The sequence below is a fragment of the Nycticebus coucang genome, chromosome 3, assembly GCF_027406575.1.
Source record: "Nycticebus coucang isolate mNycCou1 chromosome 3, mNycCou1.pri, whole genome shotgun sequence".
In the NCBI taxonomy this organism is placed as follows: domain Eukaryota; kingdom Metazoa; phylum Chordata; class Mammalia; order Primates; family Lorisidae; genus Nycticebus; species Nycticebus coucang.
Genome location: NC_069782.1, coordinates 141897222 through 141917416, shown reverse-complemented (window position 1 = coordinate 141917416; position 20195 = coordinate 141897222). Strand labels below are relative to the sequence as shown.

At 48.0% G+C, this 20195-nt stretch overlaps 1 protein-coding gene across 5 annotated transcripts in view; it reads right to left on the bottom strand.

Moving 5' to 3' along the window:
* Nucleotides 1-20195, bottom strand: part of VTI1A (vesicle transport through interaction with t-SNAREs 1A) — a 456166-nt gene that overhangs the window by 31389 nt on the left and 404582 nt on the right. For 2 of the 5 annotated variants that reach the window (XM_053583704.1, XM_053583705.1), the window contains one exon: nucleotides 16421-19827. The exons of 1 other annotated variant lie outside the window; for it this stretch is intronic. In XM_053583704.1, the coding sequence (XP_053439679.1) occupies nucleotides 19734-19827 (94 nt within the window). In that variant the 3' untranslated portion in view covers nucleotides 16421-19733. Of the gene's footprint in view, nucleotides 1-16420; nucleotides 19828-20195 lie in introns of those variants that run through there. 2 more of the 5 variants (XM_053583709.1, XM_053583710.1) reach the window with 1 other exon arrangement.

Sequence of the window (20195 nt, the reverse complement as noted above, 5' to 3'; positions counted from 1 at the left end):
CACTTGTTGCCCCGCAGCACACTTTCTCTGAGACTATTTATCCACCAGGAGGTAGCAAGGCCCGACTGCAGCTGGAGTACGGTTTTTACTTTATTGCAGGAGATAAAGTTGGGATAGCGGATCCACAGAAGAGCCTGAAACCACGAATTTCCCCCACCTCTTTGATGTGCTTTAAATTTAGAGTCAACTGCATTTCATTTTGCAGCTGATAATCAGACTCCCATCTTAGGTCAACCAGAGGAGGAGACAGATTCAGGTCAATCTTGGAGTCTGGTTAGTTTGTGCAGATGCCACCCACCTAAGATCTGATGTGCAGCTACAACAGGAAGTTGTGGAAAACTTGCCGTGAGGGTAGAGGAGGGGAAACAGAAGTTTTCTCTTACCATATCAGAAGGGAGAGCACATGGGGTGCAGATCGAAAGTCAGGAAATTGCCAGTCTATTCTTGGCTCTGCAATTAGCTGGCTGTGTGCCCCTGGGCAGGTCACTTCCCTCCCTGAGCCTCAGTTTCCTCATTTTATATAACCAAATGGAGGATGTTCAAGGCTCTTCCTTTCAGCTCTAAAAAGCCCATGATTCTAGCTGGGTGTCTGGCCATGGGTGAAGAAATCAAAGACTTAGTTTCATTTCATAACTTGGGCCCCTCGGCACTTCCCACTTGGGGCTGGGAACAGGACCAAGCATTCATTGACGAAACTAAGCTGAGTTTCAGGGAGGTGGCCAGCAGCCTCGGCTGTCAGGAACTTCACCCAAGAAGAGGACAGTGCCGGACACAGTCTGGACGAGGGCTTAGTTCTATCACCCAAGGACTGTGATTGGTGTCCAGGCATCTGATGTTTATTCAGATTGGGGCTTTGGCCTTTGTGGGCTCAAATGTCATTAGCTGCTGTTTTTGATCAATGGGAAACAGCGAAAGCAACAAATAATAATGTCCATTTGCTGGTAATTTCAGTCGTTTGTGGCATTTAATTAGCATAATTGACCTAACTGGAACTTTTTCTCCACCTGAATTTAAAAATATATCACTGACCCCCCCACCCCAATACATCTGAGAAATTTTCTTAATGAGGTTTCAACTAAAGCCCAATATCAAAACACCATATAATACTTTTATCTCATTGAAGACATTTGATGCTTATTAAAATATTATTGCTTTAAGGCTTATTTTGATTTTTTGCCCAAGAGTGTGTACAGAGCCTCGCTACTCAGATAATAACAAAGAAACCTTAAAACGGGAAAAAAACACATGAAAGGTAATATGTTCCCCATTAGTCCCAGTATCATTTCCCCAGGATTACTGCTTTCCAAATATAGCATTAGTTTAAAAATAAAAGGCCATTTATAGTAATGGGACACTTGGTACTACTTTGGAGTATGTGGGCCACAGCTTCATTAAGTGGGAACTGCAGGGAAGAGGGCTGGCTTAAAAAAATCCCAGCATGCCTCCTCAAAGGCCCCCCAGACAGGCCACCTACCCTGACCCAAGGCCCGTGTCTAACAAGTTCTTAATTCTGTTTTCAGAACTGCCTTTTCGTGCATTGTTTCTTCGGAAGATAAAAACATTGTGGAAGCTTAGAAGTAATCGATTGAGCTAGCACCACCAGGGAAGAGAAGCGACATTCTGGAACTTTGCATTTGGCCTCAAGGATGGGAATGTGGCTGCCATCCATGCAAAAGGGGTCTTTCTGGATTTGGTAGGACGCTTTTGTCTTGGGAGTTGCAGGGGCTGCAAGCCCCAGAGGAGATTTCTGATCATCAGAAGCACATGAGCCATGCATATAAGCTTGGTTTGTTTGACACAGACATGCTTTTTTTGGTTAGGGATAGCTAAAGTCCATTTTCAGTTGGATGAACTAATCTAGCAAAGGAATAGAATAGGTCTGTACACAGAAAGGCTCTCTCAAGTGGTGGTTAGGACCACTCCAGTTTGCTTCCAGACTGGCCTGTCTTGAGCACCCACCGGAAACTGCCAGCCGCTGAAGGCCCCTGAAGAGACTCATGTTGCACGTTTGCTATTTTGAACCAACAATGCAGGCCCCTTCCGGTTTCGGGAGCTGGTCTCCTGGCACTCACCAAGCACCCAGCTTCGGGAGGCCTCAGAAAGCCAGGGAGGGAGCTTCCAGCCTGAAGGGAGGGAGAAGCTCTCCTGGTTTTAAATCCCCAACTAAATGCCAACCATATCTTGTTGTCAGCAGAGAGGGGAAGATCAGGAGAGAGCCATGGGAGAGAACGGAGAAGAGTAACAAGAGCTGAAATTTATGGCCCAAGGCTTGTGTTCTTCCCAGAGACAGGTGGCATTGTCCACCCAGGGGTCTGCCCCACCAGTGCAGCTATTGCTCCAAGGGAGGGCTCCTGCTTGAAACCCAGTACAGGCTGTCTCTCTGTAGGGGAAGTATCCTGTCTGACTGTAGAACTGGGACCTCCTTGTCTGGCCTCATCTAATTGCTGCTCTTGATGATTTAACTCCCCCTTCAAGCTAAGAATGTTCTCCATATTCCTAACACAGTGGCCTGGAGGGCATGGCCAGCCGCCAGGTGGGGGCCCTCCCCCATCACTTACAGGCATGAATTCTCTCATCCAGTCCTCTCACCACCACCCTAACTTGGTAACGTTACCGTGACTAACTTGCAGGGAAGGGAATCAGGGCGCAGGCAGGTTGATTGTCTTGCTGAGGGGGGCGGCAGTCTGGCTCATGTGGGGAGCCTTGGCTGCTGTGTGGTGCCCTCTGTCTTCCCTCTCACTGGCTCATAGTCCTGGGCTCACAAGTGGCTCACATGTTCCTTGGCGGGGGAGCAGATGGAGTCAGTCCCTTTGAACAATGCTTACCTTGGAGTCCCTGCGTTTCTCTAAGGGCAGTCCTTCCTTGGGAGATGCTCAATGTCACGGAGCTTGGACAGGGCACAGTGGTGCCTGAGTACTCTGCTCTGATGCACTTCCGTGGCCCATGTGATTCCTGCCCTCAGGAGCTCACATGGGTGGGAGACAGAAACAACTAAGAGCCGTATCAAATGGCTGGAAGAGTGGGCTGGTTGCAAAGGAATTTGTATGACATGGAGTTGAGATTCACCTTAGAGAGCATAGCACCTTCACCATTAACCTGCAGACAGGGAAGAGAGGCATAAAGGAGGAAAGCTGGTTGCGTAAGGTTATCCAGCTTAGACGCAGGGCTGCCCAGAACGTAGAGATGTCCACACCCCTGGCCTCCTCCTCCCCCCGCCCGTTTCTGCCGTGCCTCATGAGACGGGTGGGGGCGAGGATGCTGGTCAGTGAAGCGCTTCAAGGAAACAGGGACGATGAAGAGTAGAGGCAGGTGACCAGGAGAGGGTGTGAGGACCCTCCGGGTAGAGCAGGTAGCCTGCAAGTGATGTGGGATGTGGGACATGGGAGGCTGGGGGTAGACGGACTGCATCCCCCAACTCAGTCCTGATGAGTAGAGCTGCAGGGAGTGTGGGAGGAAGAGGATCCCGAGGACGGACGGAAGAGGGCCGGGAGCAGGGAGCAGTGCCTGCCAGCAGCATGGGGGAAGGAGGAGACCTGCTGCGAGCTCGTCACCCTGGCACAGGTGTGCTCAAAGGTCTTCTGACCTCCTGACAGATCCCGACTGGGGGTTAGGGGAGGACTCTGCTATCTATCAGCGGTTTTTCATGGACAGTTTCCTGCTCTCTCAGATTCACCTGGCGCTGATGTCAGCAGACTTATGCATCTGTTCTGTGGGACCCATCACCTGCCAAAGCTGTGCTGCCGCCCTGGGGGGTTGGGGGCAGCAGAGTCCAACAGAGTCATGGCAGGGCCAGGGCAGGGAAAGCTCAGAGCTGCAGAGCTGCACAGGCCCACGGAAAAGCCTCTGGTTTCTTGCATTTCAAATGGGCTGCAGTGGTCACTGCTGGGGGATGCCACATTTCCACTGAATCAGAGCCATTTCAGACTCTGTTCACCTGTAATGAGTGAGCTTCTTAGGGAGACATTACCATACTGGATGTGGGAGCCACCCAAGAAAATGAAAAGGACAGTCTAAAAGTCAGAGGTGATGACTTCCAATCTAAGAACCGGCTTTGAAATATTCAAAACTCCCTGGAACCAACGTGGGCCAGTGCCGTCCTTCATTCTGCGTAAAAGTCAGGCCGACATGGACGAGCCTCTGGGCAGCTTGGTGGTCAGGGAGTTTGCGGGGCCCTTTGGCTAAAGTGGATGAAGCGCAGGTGGGTAAGGCAGGAACACAGATGCCCCACCAGGCTCACACAGGATAGAAGCGTCTTTGGGCTGAATAAAACCTGGGCCCTCTCCAGCCAAGCTGACATGCAAACCAAGACCCACAACAACAGTCCCAGCCAGCCGGTGGCCGAATGAGGCCTCCAGGGTCAGAGGTTCTTTTCACATTTTATGTGTTGTATTTCCCCCCACCTTGTGAGTGTAATTTAACCTACTAGTGTGCAAGGCTTTGGGGATTTTGAACCTGCTTACATCAAATATACCCCCTCCTCCACGAGGTAGAAAACCCCAGTCACTCTCTGCCACACACTCGGTGGGCATTAGATCATCTAGAACACATCAAACAGCCAAAATCTCCCTTGTAAAAGTTTTACAAGAAAATCCTTGAAGACCAGCCAAGCTATCCTTTTTCTCTCCTCCTCTTAAATTCCAAACCTAAGCCGATATTCTCAATTCCCCCACTTTGGTGTTGGCTGGCGAGAGCGCGGGGCTGCTGAGCGGACAGTGGCGGAAACCTCAGCCCTTAGATCATTAGACTTGCAGGCCACGGCTGTGGGATCTAGTGATTTGGACATATTTTATTTAACCAGCTTAGTAAAAGGTAATATTCAGCAGCTGTGATCTATAGCAGAATTACAATTTTCAGGGTCAAGGAGGGATTTTGATATTAGGAGGTTGGGCAGAATTGCTATGAAATCTCATGAGCTGTCTTTAAAAATAAATGAGAAAATAGGTTATCCAAGAGTCATTGTAAGGGAAAAATCAATAGGCAGTGTCTATTCACTTGGGCTATCAAAATCCTTGAAATTTGAACAAAAGTTTTACGTTTAGTGTACTGTAGGTTTTGAAATTCCAGCACTGGAGGCGCGGTGGGTACAAATTCACTGCACTGTGCATCCAGACGAGGCGAGCCTTGTGAAGCTGCCTGGCTTCCTCTGAAGACAGGAGACCATCTTGGTGACCAAATTAGGTGAAAGGAGACTCCTGGGGAAAACCACTTCATCCAAGGCATCCCAGTGGGTCAGGAGCATTTGTGCAGGTGTGGCTGATGACTCAGTGCCTCTTCCCGGCCCTGTCCCTTCTCCTGTTCAGGAGGAAGGCGGATCCCACATGTCCTCTCTTCCACAAAATCCATGTTGCCCAGGCCTTTGGATGACAACAAATGATAATTTAACAGGTTACCTCCTGATGGTGAAACTTTGGCTGAGCTGGTCGCCAGAATGAAAAAGTTGTTTCCCGTTCATTCAACTGAGGAGACACTATGGGCCATGATCAATTCTGGCACAAAAAATGGAGGGAAAAAAATAGGCTTTGCACTAGCTCTCTCAGAGTGTACACACTAGTGGGGGGAGGTGAGCATAAAAAATAAATACAGAAATAAATACTCGAATATAGATTGGGATAAGGAAAAAGGTAGGTTGAGAAAGAGTGAGGTGGGCCTCGTTGAGATTGGGGGAGGGGTTTGAGACGGCTTCTCAGAGGGGTAGGGGAGAGAAGGGATGGGGTACACTCTGGGCAGAGGGAAAGGGCTTGGGGTCTTGGAGGAAGAAAGGGGGTGAGGAAGCAGGAGTGAAGGCAGGAGCAAGGCAGGGGGGAGCTGGTGAGGGTAGGTGTCAGGTCAGGAAAGGCTAGAAAGGAGTTCTAATTCAAAACGTTGAGCCAATTTGAAGGATTTTGAGCCAGAGGGACCAATGATTGGATTTTCATTTTCCAGTTGTCACCCTGGCTATTGTGAGCTTACGAGCCTGGTGGTAATGGACAGAGCAGTGAGGAGCCTGTGGCAGTGGCCCAGGAGAGATGGTAGTGCCACCTAGGGTAGAGAATGATTGGAAATCTCTGGTGTTCCTGGGAGCACAAGGGGAAGCTATTACTTGTTCTGCACCTCCCTTTTGGGTGGTATGAGCTGGGGACACCAGGCACCATTTTATACCCTGCAGTCCTTCCTAACCCACATCTCTGTTCTACAGAATCTGCTGCCACCTAGTTCCGCCCCTCAGCAGTGTTCAGGGATCACTCAGTTCTCCAGGGGTCCACAACCCATATGGAGCAAGGACTAGGTGCAGACTGAATAAATACAGTATCTTGCATGTCCTAGTCTTTAGATTTTCATGGATGTTATTGTGAATTCACGTGAAAGCGTTTTATCATAGTATTACCATTTTCCAGTGTCCAATTTCTCAAAAAAATTTTTTTTAATGTTTCAATTGTGTCCTTCAGGATGTCACACACTTGACATTGGGAAGGTTCAAACCAGCCCAACCAACCAAGACTGCATACCTTACCTCTCCAGGTCTCCCTGTGACTGATTTTTTAGGGTATTCAACTATCAGCTACCGGCTGGGTCTCCCTCAGTAGCCTTGAGCTCTGGAAAAGGCCTTCCTAATCCCTGGTGCCGTGTCTGACAGTTAATGTTAAAAAATAATTTAAAAATATTTCTTAAGCCCAGGAGTTGGAGATTGCTGTGAGCTGTGTGAGGCCATGGCACTCTACCGAGGGCCATAAAGTGAGACTCTGTCTCTACAAAAAAAAAATATATATTTCTAGAATGATTTTTTTTGGATACAGAGTTTCACTCAGTCACTCTGGGGTTGAGAGCCCTGGCATCATAGCTCACTGTAACCTCAAACTCTTGGGTTCAAACAATCCTCTTGCCTTTGCCTCCCAAGGAACTGGGACTTTAGGCATCCATCACAATGCCTGGCTAGTTTTTCTATTTTTAGTAGAGATAGGGGTCTTGATTTTGTTCAGGCTGGTCTCAAAATCCTGAGCATATGCGATCCACCTGCCTTGGCCTCTCAGAGTGCTAGGATTACAGATGTGAGCCACGGTGCACGGCCTTAGAATGAGTTTTTTTAAAGAATAAATATCTTTCTTCTATTAAGGTATTCCTAAAAGTACCATGCACTCACTGGTTAAATCATTGGAGCTATGAAATCAAGACATTCTTGAAATATTTTTAAGCTCATAATTACAAGGAATCCACACAGAAAAACAAACAAACAAAAAAAAAACCCCACCTCCCCAGGCTGTATTTGTCCACCATGTTCCTGAGCAACGCATTTAACCCTGATGAGTGTGATGGTTATGGCTTGTCACAGGCCTGGTGGTGATTCCCATGGGCTACCTAATTGAATCTTCATATCAGCCCCTGGGTTGAGTGACACGTTCTCTACCATGGAGGAAACTGAGGCTCAGGGAGGGGATCAGTAGATTATCCATGTTTACCAGTGAGACAACTAAAGCTCAAATCTACTCTAAGCTCACTCTGCAATGCCATCTCTCTGGGCAAATAACAACCCCCTGTATTCAAAAAACCTTGAATATTAACCTTCCAAGTGTCATCATTTAAAAAAAAATGACAGTGTCTATATTCACAGTACACAAACTGTAGCACAGTGCTGAACTGAAGATTTATAACTACCCTTCAATTAGAAAGGGAATGGAAGTAAGAGAAATAATTAAAATGCAAAAGATGGGAACAGCAGACTTTGGAATTAGGCATTTTATTTGACTCGTCAAATAATACAAGTTAGTTCAGGAAACAACCATCAAAATGTATTACTTCTACTAACGATATGTAGAAACCACATTTCCAAGAAATCTAATGAAAATAAATGCTGGAAATAAATTACTTTGTGGAATACAGCAAATAAATAGGTTTTTACACACAAGAACCCTGTGAAAATTAGGGGGAAAAACATGAAGGTTCTAGGGAGGGAGGCATCACAGGGGGGACGTGGGGGGAGATGGAACTTGAAGCTGATGCCTGAATAAGATGTAAGAAACAGTTGCACATTAATGAAAATTAGTAATAGACATCCCAACTCCTTTCCTCTACCCCCTTGGTTTTAGGAATGAATTCTCCCCACCCCCAACAGGCTCCGAGTACTGCTCCTGACTCCCACAGCCTAAGCGATCCAGATAATGTAATCGCACTATCATTAGGAACCATGAAATTGCAATTCCTCGGGGAAGGCACGCTATCGCTTAGTTACACAGAGAAAAGCGATTAATTAGCAGATCTCAGTTGAACGTGACTATGTACTACACGGGTTCTAATCCCACTCTGGAGCAGCTCTCCGGCCTAATGAATTATCTCTAGGAAGCTGAGCTGGAGCCAGAAGACATCACTCAAAATGGCAAAGTGAAATAAACTAAAAACCAAAATTTTAGTATGACAGAGACTATTCACTACTGGGGAAAGCAGTAGGAAGCAGATGAGCGGAGTCATCTAGTTTTTCCTGATCTTGAAATGAAGTTTCATATTTGGACTGTATTTGAGGCAACTTGATCTGAACTGACTTAGCCATTCATTCATTCTATAAATGTTACCTTAAAGCCGTACTACTTTTTACAGAATATGACAGGGTACCACTTTGGAACCATTTAACCCTTTGGCAGTTGCATCCTCAAACATTACGACAGCAGATTGAAGGCTGCACTTGAATCGTCTATGCTGGTAGCTTAGAAAATAATTCTGAAATGGGGATACCTTCCCCCAAAAGTACAGGTGAAACCACGATTATTACCATTCCAAAGAGGATGATCTTTCTCAACTCAAACCCGATGGGCACCCTCCCCCCACGCCATGCTGGTACTTTGTACTGAGCTCCAAAATCCTGGGCTCACCTGCAAGTCAAATTGATGGGTGCAGAAATCAAGGATTGGTCTTTGCACACTGCAAGGCCTGTTCTTGGGCTGGCTGTCTTCTCATTTCATAACTTGCTTGGATTCTGAATTAAATATCTCTGGGTGCTTACGCCTGTCTTCTGTGTCCATGGTGGTCTTTCAGAGTGCAGTTTCAGTTCCAGACCACAGAGGATTCCAGGGACAATGCCTGGGGTGGGGGCAGGGGGAAGAGTGTCTTGACTGTGGTAGTTAATCCCTGGTGAAGGGTCTGAAATTTCTTTGGATGCTAGTCTGGAAATATGGGCTGGTGGCTCTAGGGCCAAGAACTGGCACCACACACTGGTTTCTAAATCTCTTTTATGGATTTTATCAAAGTACATGTTCTTAACGTGCCCCTGAGCAAGGGAGGGGCAGGCACAATGTCAACAGTCTGATTTACTAATAGGAAAACCAATGCCTTTGAGGATAAATGACTTACCCTGTCATTAATGACTTATCCATAATTGGCAGGACCCACTGTAAAACAAAAATGTGGGACCCCCTTGTTCAAAAAGCAAGGAAACATGCATATTGCTTTCTTCCCAGGTCTCCCTTTCAACTTGGTGTGGTGTTTTTAATTGGCTAGTTAATGCTGTTCTAAGTAAAATCAACATATTAGATTATCAGCATGATTTTGCTATTCACCATAATATTGCACAATGTCAGTTTTAAATGCAGATATTAGAATACTTAGCAACACGTGGAATTACCACATTGCACAGCGTACTCCCTGGCTCTCTCAGGAGGGTGCCTTGAGCTGGCCAGAAGACAAGCCACACTTGGGAAGGTTGAAAGAAGAGAGGGTCTCCCCAGGCATGGGATGCCACATGGGGGTAGAATGTTCCCTTACATTTGAGGATTCTCCCAGAGGGAGTGGAGACCCTCACAGGTGCCCAGATGACTTGGGGCACACACAAACACTGAGCCCAATTTCTGAGTTCCCTTTTCCAACAACCACTGGATTGACCCCTGGGCCAGAGGTCCAGCCAGCATCTTACCCTTCCATAGGCTCCTGCCTCAAACCATTGCAGATGGGCATTGCAGGACTTGCTACCTATTAGATCAAGGTGGGCTAGAGGCTCACCCTGTGGATTGGAGTCCCTCCACTAAAAGTGCTATGTTGCTGCCACCCTAGGGTGGGGACCACAATCATCATATCCCACCCCAGATGCCACAGGTTGTGTGTGCCTGCCCAGACCCTCCCATGCCTGTGTCCAGGCTGGGTGGCAGCAGAAGGCAGAGGCCAAGTGAAATCGGGCGTGTGGGGGATAGAGGAGCGAGCTGAGACCCAGGCTCCATAGGCAGGAAGAGTCCAAGACCTCAGCTTATGGTAAACTGTCCTATTGAGCTTCACGAACAAAACACACTTACACAAAAACAACAACAACAACAACAACAAAAAAAAACACACTTGCAAAGATAAAATTATTAAGAATTTGAAGACAGTGACTGTGGGGCATTAATTTCCAAGTGTGTGCCCCCTAAGTGTAGTACCCTATGTGACAGCACTGGTCACATGTCCATGATGCCAGCCCTACACTCAAGACCACTCAGAAGCTCAGCTTGCCAAGTGTTCTGGTCTTCTGGAAGGTCTACACAGCAGAGGCTTCCATCTTATCCCAAGGCCCTTGGCCCTCACTTTGTCAGGGAAGTTCCCTCTGTGTGGCCGGATGTCTGGGAGCTGGCAGAGGGCTGCCTTTCCCAGAGACATTCTAGTGAACTTTCCCACTTGCTGGATGAGGAAGCTGAAGTGTGGAGCAGGGTATGACTTGTGTAAGGCCACACAAGAGGCAGAGCCCTGGGACCTGAGGCCCAACTCAGCATGGAAGATGCCAGGCTTTGGGAAGAGAGCAAAGCCCCTGCCAGGCTGTTTGTGGGTTTTGAACGCAGTTCAGCCATAAGCATGTGGACCTAGGAGTGTTTCCAGGGTTTCCTCCCAATCAGAAGCATTGCCTAGCACCTTCCTAATGCCTCGGCCTTTAATAATAGTTCTGTGGGTCGTGACCCACTGGTTGAGAACTGCTGCCTTAGCATCAGTGGCTGAGGGGTTTCTGGGACTCCCCCAGGGCTCAGTGTCACAACTGGAGCCTCCAATTCTCAATTTTATCACAAGATTCTCTGGGTGGAGGGGACAGCCAGGGATGGTAGTGGGTGAGAAGACATTGCCAGGAATGGAGGACAGAAACACTTTCGCTTGCGTGACGCCAGGAGCTCAACTAAGGAGGTACCTAGGGCATTCCCTGATGATTCTGAACAAAGGCAGGACACCCGGGGAGAAAGATAGTCATAGTCAATGGGGACAGAACTAAGTCTTTCTGTACATGGAGGTTTTAAAGAAATGTGCCCAAGAAACTTTAGCACCAGGGGTGTAAAAGCCAGCGCCACCCAGGAGGCTGCTGGCTCTGTGGATAGGCCACAGCCCCTGTAACCGAGGGGGGTGAAACACCCAGCCTGCAGTTGCTGGATGGAGGGCATGAGACAGAGAGGGCATAAGTTCCAGCCCTAGAGTGACCTTTGGCAAGTCTCGTCCTCTCTCTGAGCCCTGTTTCCCCATCTGAAAACGAGCAGTTGGTCAAAATGGCCCTTAAGGACTGCATAGCTCAAAGCCTCTGTGAATCTGAGCTCCTGGGCCTGGTTGGCTTCTGCCACCCACGCCATCGCCAACACGCTAGTACCGGGCTCACGGGAGGCCGAACCCACATTCCCTCATTTCAAAACCCTGCTCTCCCCAGCTCTTTGGGTTTCATCTCCCCTCACAAAGGAGTTCAGAGAGGCCGTCCGGAGGCCAGAACGTGCGGCTGCATTTGCCGGGATGCCCAGGCTCCTCCAATGCCACGCGGCCAGACATCAAAGTTTCTCCCTGTCTGGGGGGGCATGGTGTGGGAGGGGACCAAATCAGCCCGGCGCCCAAATTTGGATTCTACTGCTATTTTCCCCGTTCTGCATGGGGGACAGAGAGAAGAGAAGAAGGGGAGAGAAGTCTTTGAAAACCGTCCCCTGCTCCATTTCCTCCCCGCTTGCCGCTCTTTGCTTAGCAATTCACCTCGCCGGCGAGCCCAGCCACACTCCCGTGGTGCACCTCTTAGCCACTCGGCAACTTTTTTCCCTTTTATGATATTTTGGGCTTCTGATTGCCTGCCAAGTCAAACCTTTATCATTTAATAAGCAGAAAAAAAATCTTCCAAGTCAGCCCAGATCTAAACGGACCCTGTTCCTACGCCCCCGCCTCTCCTAGGTTGGTTCTGGCTCCGGGACTAGGGCTGATGGGAATCTACCCACTTGCAGGCACGTGTCAACTAACTCAGACTCCATCAGGGATTTTCTGCAGAAGTAGTCATGGAAATTGCAATGAGGAATGAACAAGAGCACTGCCCACTTAGAGAGGACTTTGTCAATTAGTTCATGCTGAGGACATTAAACTCAGGGGGTGGCCATGGAGGCAGATATTTATTAATGGGGTCTCAAGACCTTGAGCGTGAGATCAGAGAACCTGTCAGGACACTGGGGATGGAAACAGCTTGCTGACCTCCAGCCCCGCTGCTGTGAGATGATCTTCCCTCTTTTCTCACCTATCTTCACCATGTGTCTTTGGGGCATGGAACACAGTAGCTGTTCAATAAATTACACCTGTCATGCATCAAAGAGGGAAAGGATTGATTATTTAGAAGTCTTGTTTGGGACAATAAAGAGCTTATGGAAGCCATCTAATTCTCCTCACTTGAATTTCCCCCCTTTCTTTAAAAATGCAGTCTTTGCTGGAGGGGTGGGTTTGGATGAGTAAAAGGAGATGGGAATTGATGGTCACAATGTCCCCTCTGTGCCAAGACCCCTGCATAGGGCAGTGGGGAAGTCTTCTCAGGGCATGAAGAATCCAGCCGGGGCCCTTCCCCAAAGGCCCACTTGTTCTCCATAGCAGCCACAGGGCTAGATGAGAGACACAGTCTGCCAGACCCCAGGGTTAGCTGCCCTAACTCCATCCCCTGCTTTCCTGCTTTTTCTCTATTCTTCTCAGCAAGGGCTCTACTGTGGGACCTGCCAGGACATACTTAACCAGTTCCTGCTCCCAGGCAAAGCCCATTCTCTGATCCTCGGTTGCCTGAATGTGGCCACAGGCAAGAGCTCAGTCTTTAGCCGAACAGAGGCCTTGGCATGGGTAGGTATGTGGGCTTCCATGACAAAGCTGTGTCCCTAGTAACCCACTCCACCCTCCAAATCAGGGCAGATGACATAGTGGAATCTCCATGGAACTTATATCAGGGCCCCAAGACCCTCTTTTAAACACCACTAAAAGTTCCGTTACATGGTGGGTCTCTTCCCTCCTAAGCCTTAAGTTTGCCCCCAGGAATGGGTCAGGGCTGGTGGGACTGAAGCTGTCTAGAGAGAAATGAACCTGCATTTTCCCAGTGTTCAAGGTCAGAAACCAAAGGAGTGACTATTCAGGGTGGGGTTTCGGGCACTGACCAGTCCCTAGGACAGGGGCCTGACTGACCTTACAACTGTGTATCACTCAAGTGGCCCTGGCCAATTCCTATGTCCAGAAGAGACGCAGACAAGACAGACAGTTGTGGGAGTCTCAGATGGAGGGGCTGTGGGCTTTGGTCTCTGCTAGTCCAGGTGTAGGACTGACACTGCACCCTGAACTTGGCAACAGTCCCCATCCCCCAAGGAGATGGACTCCAGCCACACTCTCCATTCCTCTTCTCTCCCGTGGCATAAGACAGGGAAAATTAACAGGGAAATGCAGTACAGCCAGCCACGGCCTGCTTAGTCCAAAGCCAGACGGACAGGAGGGCTCCCGTGTCAGCTGAGCATGCCTCTGTGGCCTCGGTCCTTTACAGAACCTTCTGGAGAGAAGCTGGGGCCAGAGGATGTGTTCATTCTCCACTCTGTGAGGCCTCATCACGAAAAAATATTTCCTCCTAACTTAGGTACTTTCCCTCGCCAAATAAAAACAGAAAAGTGACAGCACCAAAACGGCATGGAGCTGGGGAAGCACCTTGGCTCCCCGTGGAATTGTCCCCTCCTGAACACACCTAGGGGAGGCGTGTGCAGGTGGCGGAGGCGGCTGTGCTGTGCCCTGTGCTGGTCTTGCCCCCAGGAAGAGCCCAGGCGGCTTGGGAAGCTGTGTGTGCAGCCGATCGATCAGGCTTCGGAGCCGCTGAGCTATTATTCACGCCAAAGGGCCTTGTTTAGAAGAAGGGGAGGGAGGGGTGTGGGTCCACAGCATCGCGGGCTGAGCTCTGCTGCTTGGCGTTCCCCCCTGTGCGCGCCTCTTCGTGTAGCAAGGGCAGGGGGCGGCACAGGGGCGAGAGCATCCCCCACAGTATGCCGGGGGGCCTGGGAGGTATGGCCACGGGGTCCCAGGAGGAATACCCCCATCCTTCCTCTTCTTTGGCTCCTCCTGAAAAAGGGCAGTGATGGGCTTAGGCTGGTACGAGGTGGGAACTACCTGTCTGTGGGGTCTATCCCTCCCAGTGGACCTTCCGTCCACCTTCTCCAACCATCCCACCATGTCTTACCGTCTTGCTTTTGCTCTACTTGCCCTGGGTGAGCTGGCTCTGAAACATTTTCCTTGCTGGGACCAAAGAATGCCAACAGAGATGGGGACTTCTCTCTCTCCACACCCACTGTGCCTTCCCACTTCCACAATGGGAGGGGATACTGACCCCGGCTCCATCACCCATTTCAGAATGTCCTGGCTTCACCCACGCACTATCTTTTCCTGCCTGGACCTGGCTGCTCCTGGTGGCCCTGTAACCTCACCCTTCTTAGGTGCAGTGCCTATGGCTTCAAGAACTTTTCTGAGCTGTCACCTAGTCATCTGCCCCATTTAACAAAGGCTGGTATCTTGTCTAAGAGCCACTTTACTGATCACAGGAGGTGGACAGCCTCTAGCAGATGCTCTTGGCCTGAGACTGGGTCACAGGCAAAGTAAAGCCACATAAACAAGAATATTTCTTGGCATCTAGTTTAAAGTTGGTGAATTCTGGCAGAGGGTGAGGTCAAGTTTGAAGGCCTGTCTCTACTCTGGGGCAGCACCCTCCACCAGAGTCAATGGGAGCCAGATTGGTGATAGTTGGCTTAGCAGAGCCTGCCTGCCTTCCTTCTGGAAAAGGGCTCTGAGCATGCCTTCTGGTGGTAGATAGTCATGTGGCTAATTTGGACTGGGTTGGAATGGAGGTTTGAGATCCTCCGAGGGTGTGTCTGCCATTTCCACTCCTATAGTGATGGATGAGGCTTGAAGGCTCACGCCTGACCTCCTGACCCCTCCTGTCCACAGCTCCTCAGGGCCATGAGTCCTTGGATGTGGGTGTGGATGATGTTGTACTGAGCTGGGAACATGTACCATCCCTTCCCCTCATGCCCATGGCAGAGCTAGCTGAGGGGTCTGGTCTCCCTGCTGATGGAAGAAAGGTACCACCCATTCCCCAGTACCAACCTAACCCCCAGCCCTGAAGTGTCTGTAAACCAGGCTCTGAAGGTGGCATCCATGGTTCTGTGAGCTCCTCTAACAGGGTGATCAGACAGAGATAGCAGTTACGGCATGCAAAATGCCACTGACGTCTGATTTAGGATGATGACGACGCTTTGTCCTTCCTGGCCCTTCAAGATCACAGCCCATGGAGAAGCCCATCAATTCACCAATGGCAAGTCACAGAGAGGAAAAGGGTGGAAAGCTGATCCTTGCCAAGTGATGGTCCTATTAGGGAAGCACAGTTTGTAATAAGCTCCAGTTAACTCTACGGAGATGCCAGAGACACCCCCATCACACCCTCCCCGAACCACGTCTTCCTTTAAGACGTCCCTACTTACTCTCTCACCAGACCACAGCTCTGCAACCACACACTCAGCTAACGGGGAAGGCTAGTGGACCAGACTGAGGCCATACAGTGGTTCCTTTGAAGCCAGCGCTGGCCACAACCAACCAGCAGTGCTTGGCTCTGGGTCTTCCCTCCAGATGCACACTGCTCCCAGGAAAGCCACCTGCACTCCCAAGCACGGAGGGCCCCACCAGGCTAGCAGTTCAGACCAAAGAGATGAGGAAATCATCACTTGTAGTTAATCCTCAACTACGTAGACACTACAATAAATATTTATGATGGGAAATTTCATTATTTAAAAATTCTGCTCTGAATCTCTAGCTAACTCCATGAAGAATGCCTGCTGAACAGGTTGCAAATTAAGAACAATTATTTTTCTCTTCTGCATTTGAATATAACTTACAGCTAAAGTCATTTAAAGGGGTTAACATCAACCTTAATTAAATATTAAAGTGTACCTGTGCCTCCTGCTATTGTTGCCCCTTCGAATAAGATATAACCTATTTTTGACAAGTTTTCATCTTTCTCTGTGGAAGACGCTACATGAAACCAAATCAGTGGCAAAGAGGAGAGTAATGAATAATCTATTTCATATTCCAACAGTACCCAGAGCTCGGAGTGGAAAAATATTCAGTCAGATGATGGCAAGAGGCTGCCAGGGTACCACATGACACAGCTAATGTTTAAATAATAATAATTTAAAAAAAAGCGATAAACAAATCATTAGCCCTTAACAGTTGTTTAATGCAATTTGTTAATGAACGTAATGGTGGGGACTAATAATGAAAGAAAATAAAAACGTCTAAACAGGCGCCAAGTTGCTGGCGATGCGCAATTATTTCCTTGTCAAGTTTTTATGATTTAATGAGCCCCTCTGGGACTGACGGCTGTCAGTCAGTCGTGACTTTTTGACACCATTACAACTTCAAATACAGCAGCGGGCAGGCTGTTTTCCTCGGATTTGAAATACTGAAATGATCTGACAGTTTTAAAGAAAAGATGTGCAAAAAATAAAAAAAAAAAAGGAGAAAGAGAGGGAAAGAAAGACAGTTGCTTTTTCCTTTCTTTCTTTTTTTTCCCCCCTCCCTTCTTCTATGGGTTGATAATCTCTGGATGCTGTTTGGTAATGAAAACCCCAATCACTGAGGTCATTATCTGATGAGGTTTTTGGAACAGGCAGGCTTTTTTCCCCTCTTTATTTCTTCACTTAATGATAGCCCTCAATGGGCTTGCCCCGCATGGGATGGCCAGAGCCGCACAATTTTGTTCACCATTAATTTCAGCCTTTGAAGCTCAGGGCTCAGAAGCAGTAGCAAAGCAAACCCCCCACCAAGCTGGTTCCAAAATAAGACAATCCAGCCTGCCTTAAACAGAATAGCAAATGGCCTCCCAGTCCAGGGCTGGCAGCTGACGTCAAGCCCACTGCCTTTTGCAGGCATTTGCCTTCAACACGGAACATTTAAAACTCTTTACAACTTAAGAGACTTTAATTAAATTGCTTTTGATTCTGGAGCAGGGTAGCATCACTTTATTTATTCTGTCAGGGAAAGTGTTTAGTCTGCATGAATTTTATATGGCAAGGGCACCCTTCTCTTCCTCCTCCATGTCTTTGCCTCCATCTCCCCCTACCCAACAACACCATCTTTAACAAGGGCTCCCAACCTTAGAAATACTCATCCATTGAAGTCTCCATATCACGGACCTAGAACCTCTCACAGATCTGCTTCACAACCTCCTGAGAATTTGTGGACTTCCTTCCCCCGTGGAGCAGGGAAGGAGAGAGGACAACTGTCCTGCCTTAGGGCTCCTCTGAGTCTTTTTTTGCAGCATCTGGGAGTGCCAGGAAGGAGTTGGGGACGTTCAGAGCAGCTTCCTCAAAAATTGCTCACTCCCCTGGCTTGGGGTGTTGTTCTCGAGGTGGTTTGATAGAGTTGTCAGGCAGAGGGTTATCTGCTCAGGTTCTTCCCACTCCCAAGGTTGAGTTGGGGTGAAATCATAGGCAAGAGCTGATAAAGACATAGACCTTGAAAGAAAAAGCGATTGAGAGGTGAGCAATGTAGTCCTTCTTCCTCAGTTCACCTACTTCAACAGCAACGCCTGGTTTTAGTGAAATATTTAGGACTAGCAAGTGTAGACTCTCAGATCAACTTTGCTTGCTAAGTGGCCCTGGGCAGAGCCTGCTGACGAGGATGCGGGAATGTGGCTTGGTAGCTGCTCCCACACGTTAGTTTCCAGGGAAGCCACCAGAGGGGCTGATGTGATACTTCACGACTCTGAGTGTGTCAGAATAAAAAGGGGGTTGTTTGTTTCCTTGCTTTTTAATGGTTTCTTAGATGTGTTTAGCACGCACAGAATTCCGTTATCAGAATACAAGATTTTTGCTGAGATGGATCCCTTAAGCTGACAGGAAAATTAGCATAGCTTCTCGCTCCTTCACTGTCCTACTTTGCTCGGCCAAAAATCCCACACCGTCCCTCCGAAGTAAAGACTGCGGCTTTATTTACACAATACTAAATGATTTATCTGAACACATGCAGGCCCTGGCCTGTTTCGGTAAGTACAATTTCTCTGGTGGGTTTTGCCATCCTGCATTTCTTTCCGAAGCCATAATGGTTTCTTCGAGTTGGGAAAAATATCAAGTCTGGTATCCAGGTAATCTTGGTCCACAGGTACAGATGGTTAGCATTTTTGATGAACAGAACAGAGATGCTTTTCAAAGATTCAAAACTTCTAATTATATTCAAAAGATGGTACAGACCAGTAAGTGCCTATGAGGTCTTAAGATAAAGACAATTTGCTTTGTAACTAGGGATAAAATGGCCTCGGCCTGGGTAACTTTTAAGCCTGATCACAGACGAACTCATTCTGAACACAATTCCTGGTTACCTTACACAGAAAGAAATTAAAAAAAAAAAAAAAAAGCATGTTTGAAGACACAGTCAATTTAAGAAGATTTTGCTAACCTTTGTTAGTGAAAAAACCCAAGCCATTCCTTTCGTGGCAATTTGCAATCCCTTATTCTTTTAAAGGAGGTTAGTGAATGCTTATTTCTAGTGAATCAGCCTATAGACTTGCCCATATTTATAATCGCATTTGAAATTTCACACTGATGGAATCATGTTCTTGCTCTTACTGAAATATTCATGTTCTCTTTACATACTGGAATGGATGTGGGGAGAACCTTGTCAGACCTTTTGCATGTATGAGGGCTGCTTTTGGCAGTGCAAATATTAAAACCGAAAGGCAACAGAGATGCTTACACAGGTCAGGGGAGACGAGGTCATAATTAAGTACTGTACCAGGAAATTCTGGGGACTACAGGATTTTGGGAAGGCCAGGAAATACTTCTTGCAGCGAGCAATCAAAGTTGTGAAAAGTGAATATTGGGCAGGCTTGGCAGAAATATCCTCAGGTTAGAAAAAAAATGATGCAATGGAAACACAGGGAAAGTGCTAAGTCAATTTCCCATAAAACTGACATTAAATACCCGCCTTTACAGGGAAAGCACTCAGGCAGGTTGACTTATTCATTGTTCGTGGGTAGGAATAGGGCTGGTTTGCTGGGGTAGGTCACTGGCTCTGGCCTCTGCTTTTCTCTGCATTTTTATCCTCGGACATCACAGAAGGGCTTTTTGGTGACAAGTGACATGTGACAAACAGCTGCTCCTGTGACTGACTCATCACACCCTCTCCCAAACCATGACCCCTGACATGTCCACAGGGCAAGGAAAAATGTCACCAAGGCTATTTTGGTCAATTGATGAAAATTACCAAAAGGCAAATAAACATTTGCCTTCCCTTATTAAAAACAAAACAAAACAAATCTGGGTGAAGACAAACCTAGAGAAGGAAACCAACCCACATGCAAACAGAAATGGAAAATATTTTTACACTCTTTGCACTTCAGCTGAACAGTGGCGAGGGAGAGAGAGGGTCACCCGGGGCCTGTCAGCGTGAAAGAATGATTCATGTGACCATTTTGTCTTAATTACTCAGAACAAGCCGTTGTTGCTGTTTATCTAGGGAGAGCAGATACATCAGTGTCTTCTGAGAGAAAAAGTGATCGCCGTCAGGATGGTGATGACCACGATGATCCCGAGGATGACAAGAAGGATGCGGTTTTGGATGATTCTAGGAGAGAGCAAAGGGAAGAAATGTACACAGGTAAACGGAGGCATCCCAAGGACGATCGTCCAAGGCCAAGTTGGCTAATCATACAGCAGCTTTGAAGGCGGGAGTTGGGGGAACCTGGTGTGCGCATGTGTGTGTGTGTGTCTGTGTGTGAGTGAGAGGTCACGCAGCTCTTGGTTCTACAAACGATCCATGAGGAAATGAACAACTCCACATGACTGTCACGCTGCCCGCCCTCAGAGAAACGCTTACTGCAAAGCTAAGGCGAATCAAATGGCTTTCTGGGTTCCGAGTACCATGTAGTCTCTTTAAGTGATCAAGGACCCCTTGCGAGCTTCTCTTTTTAATTTAAAAGGTGAGACTTTTTT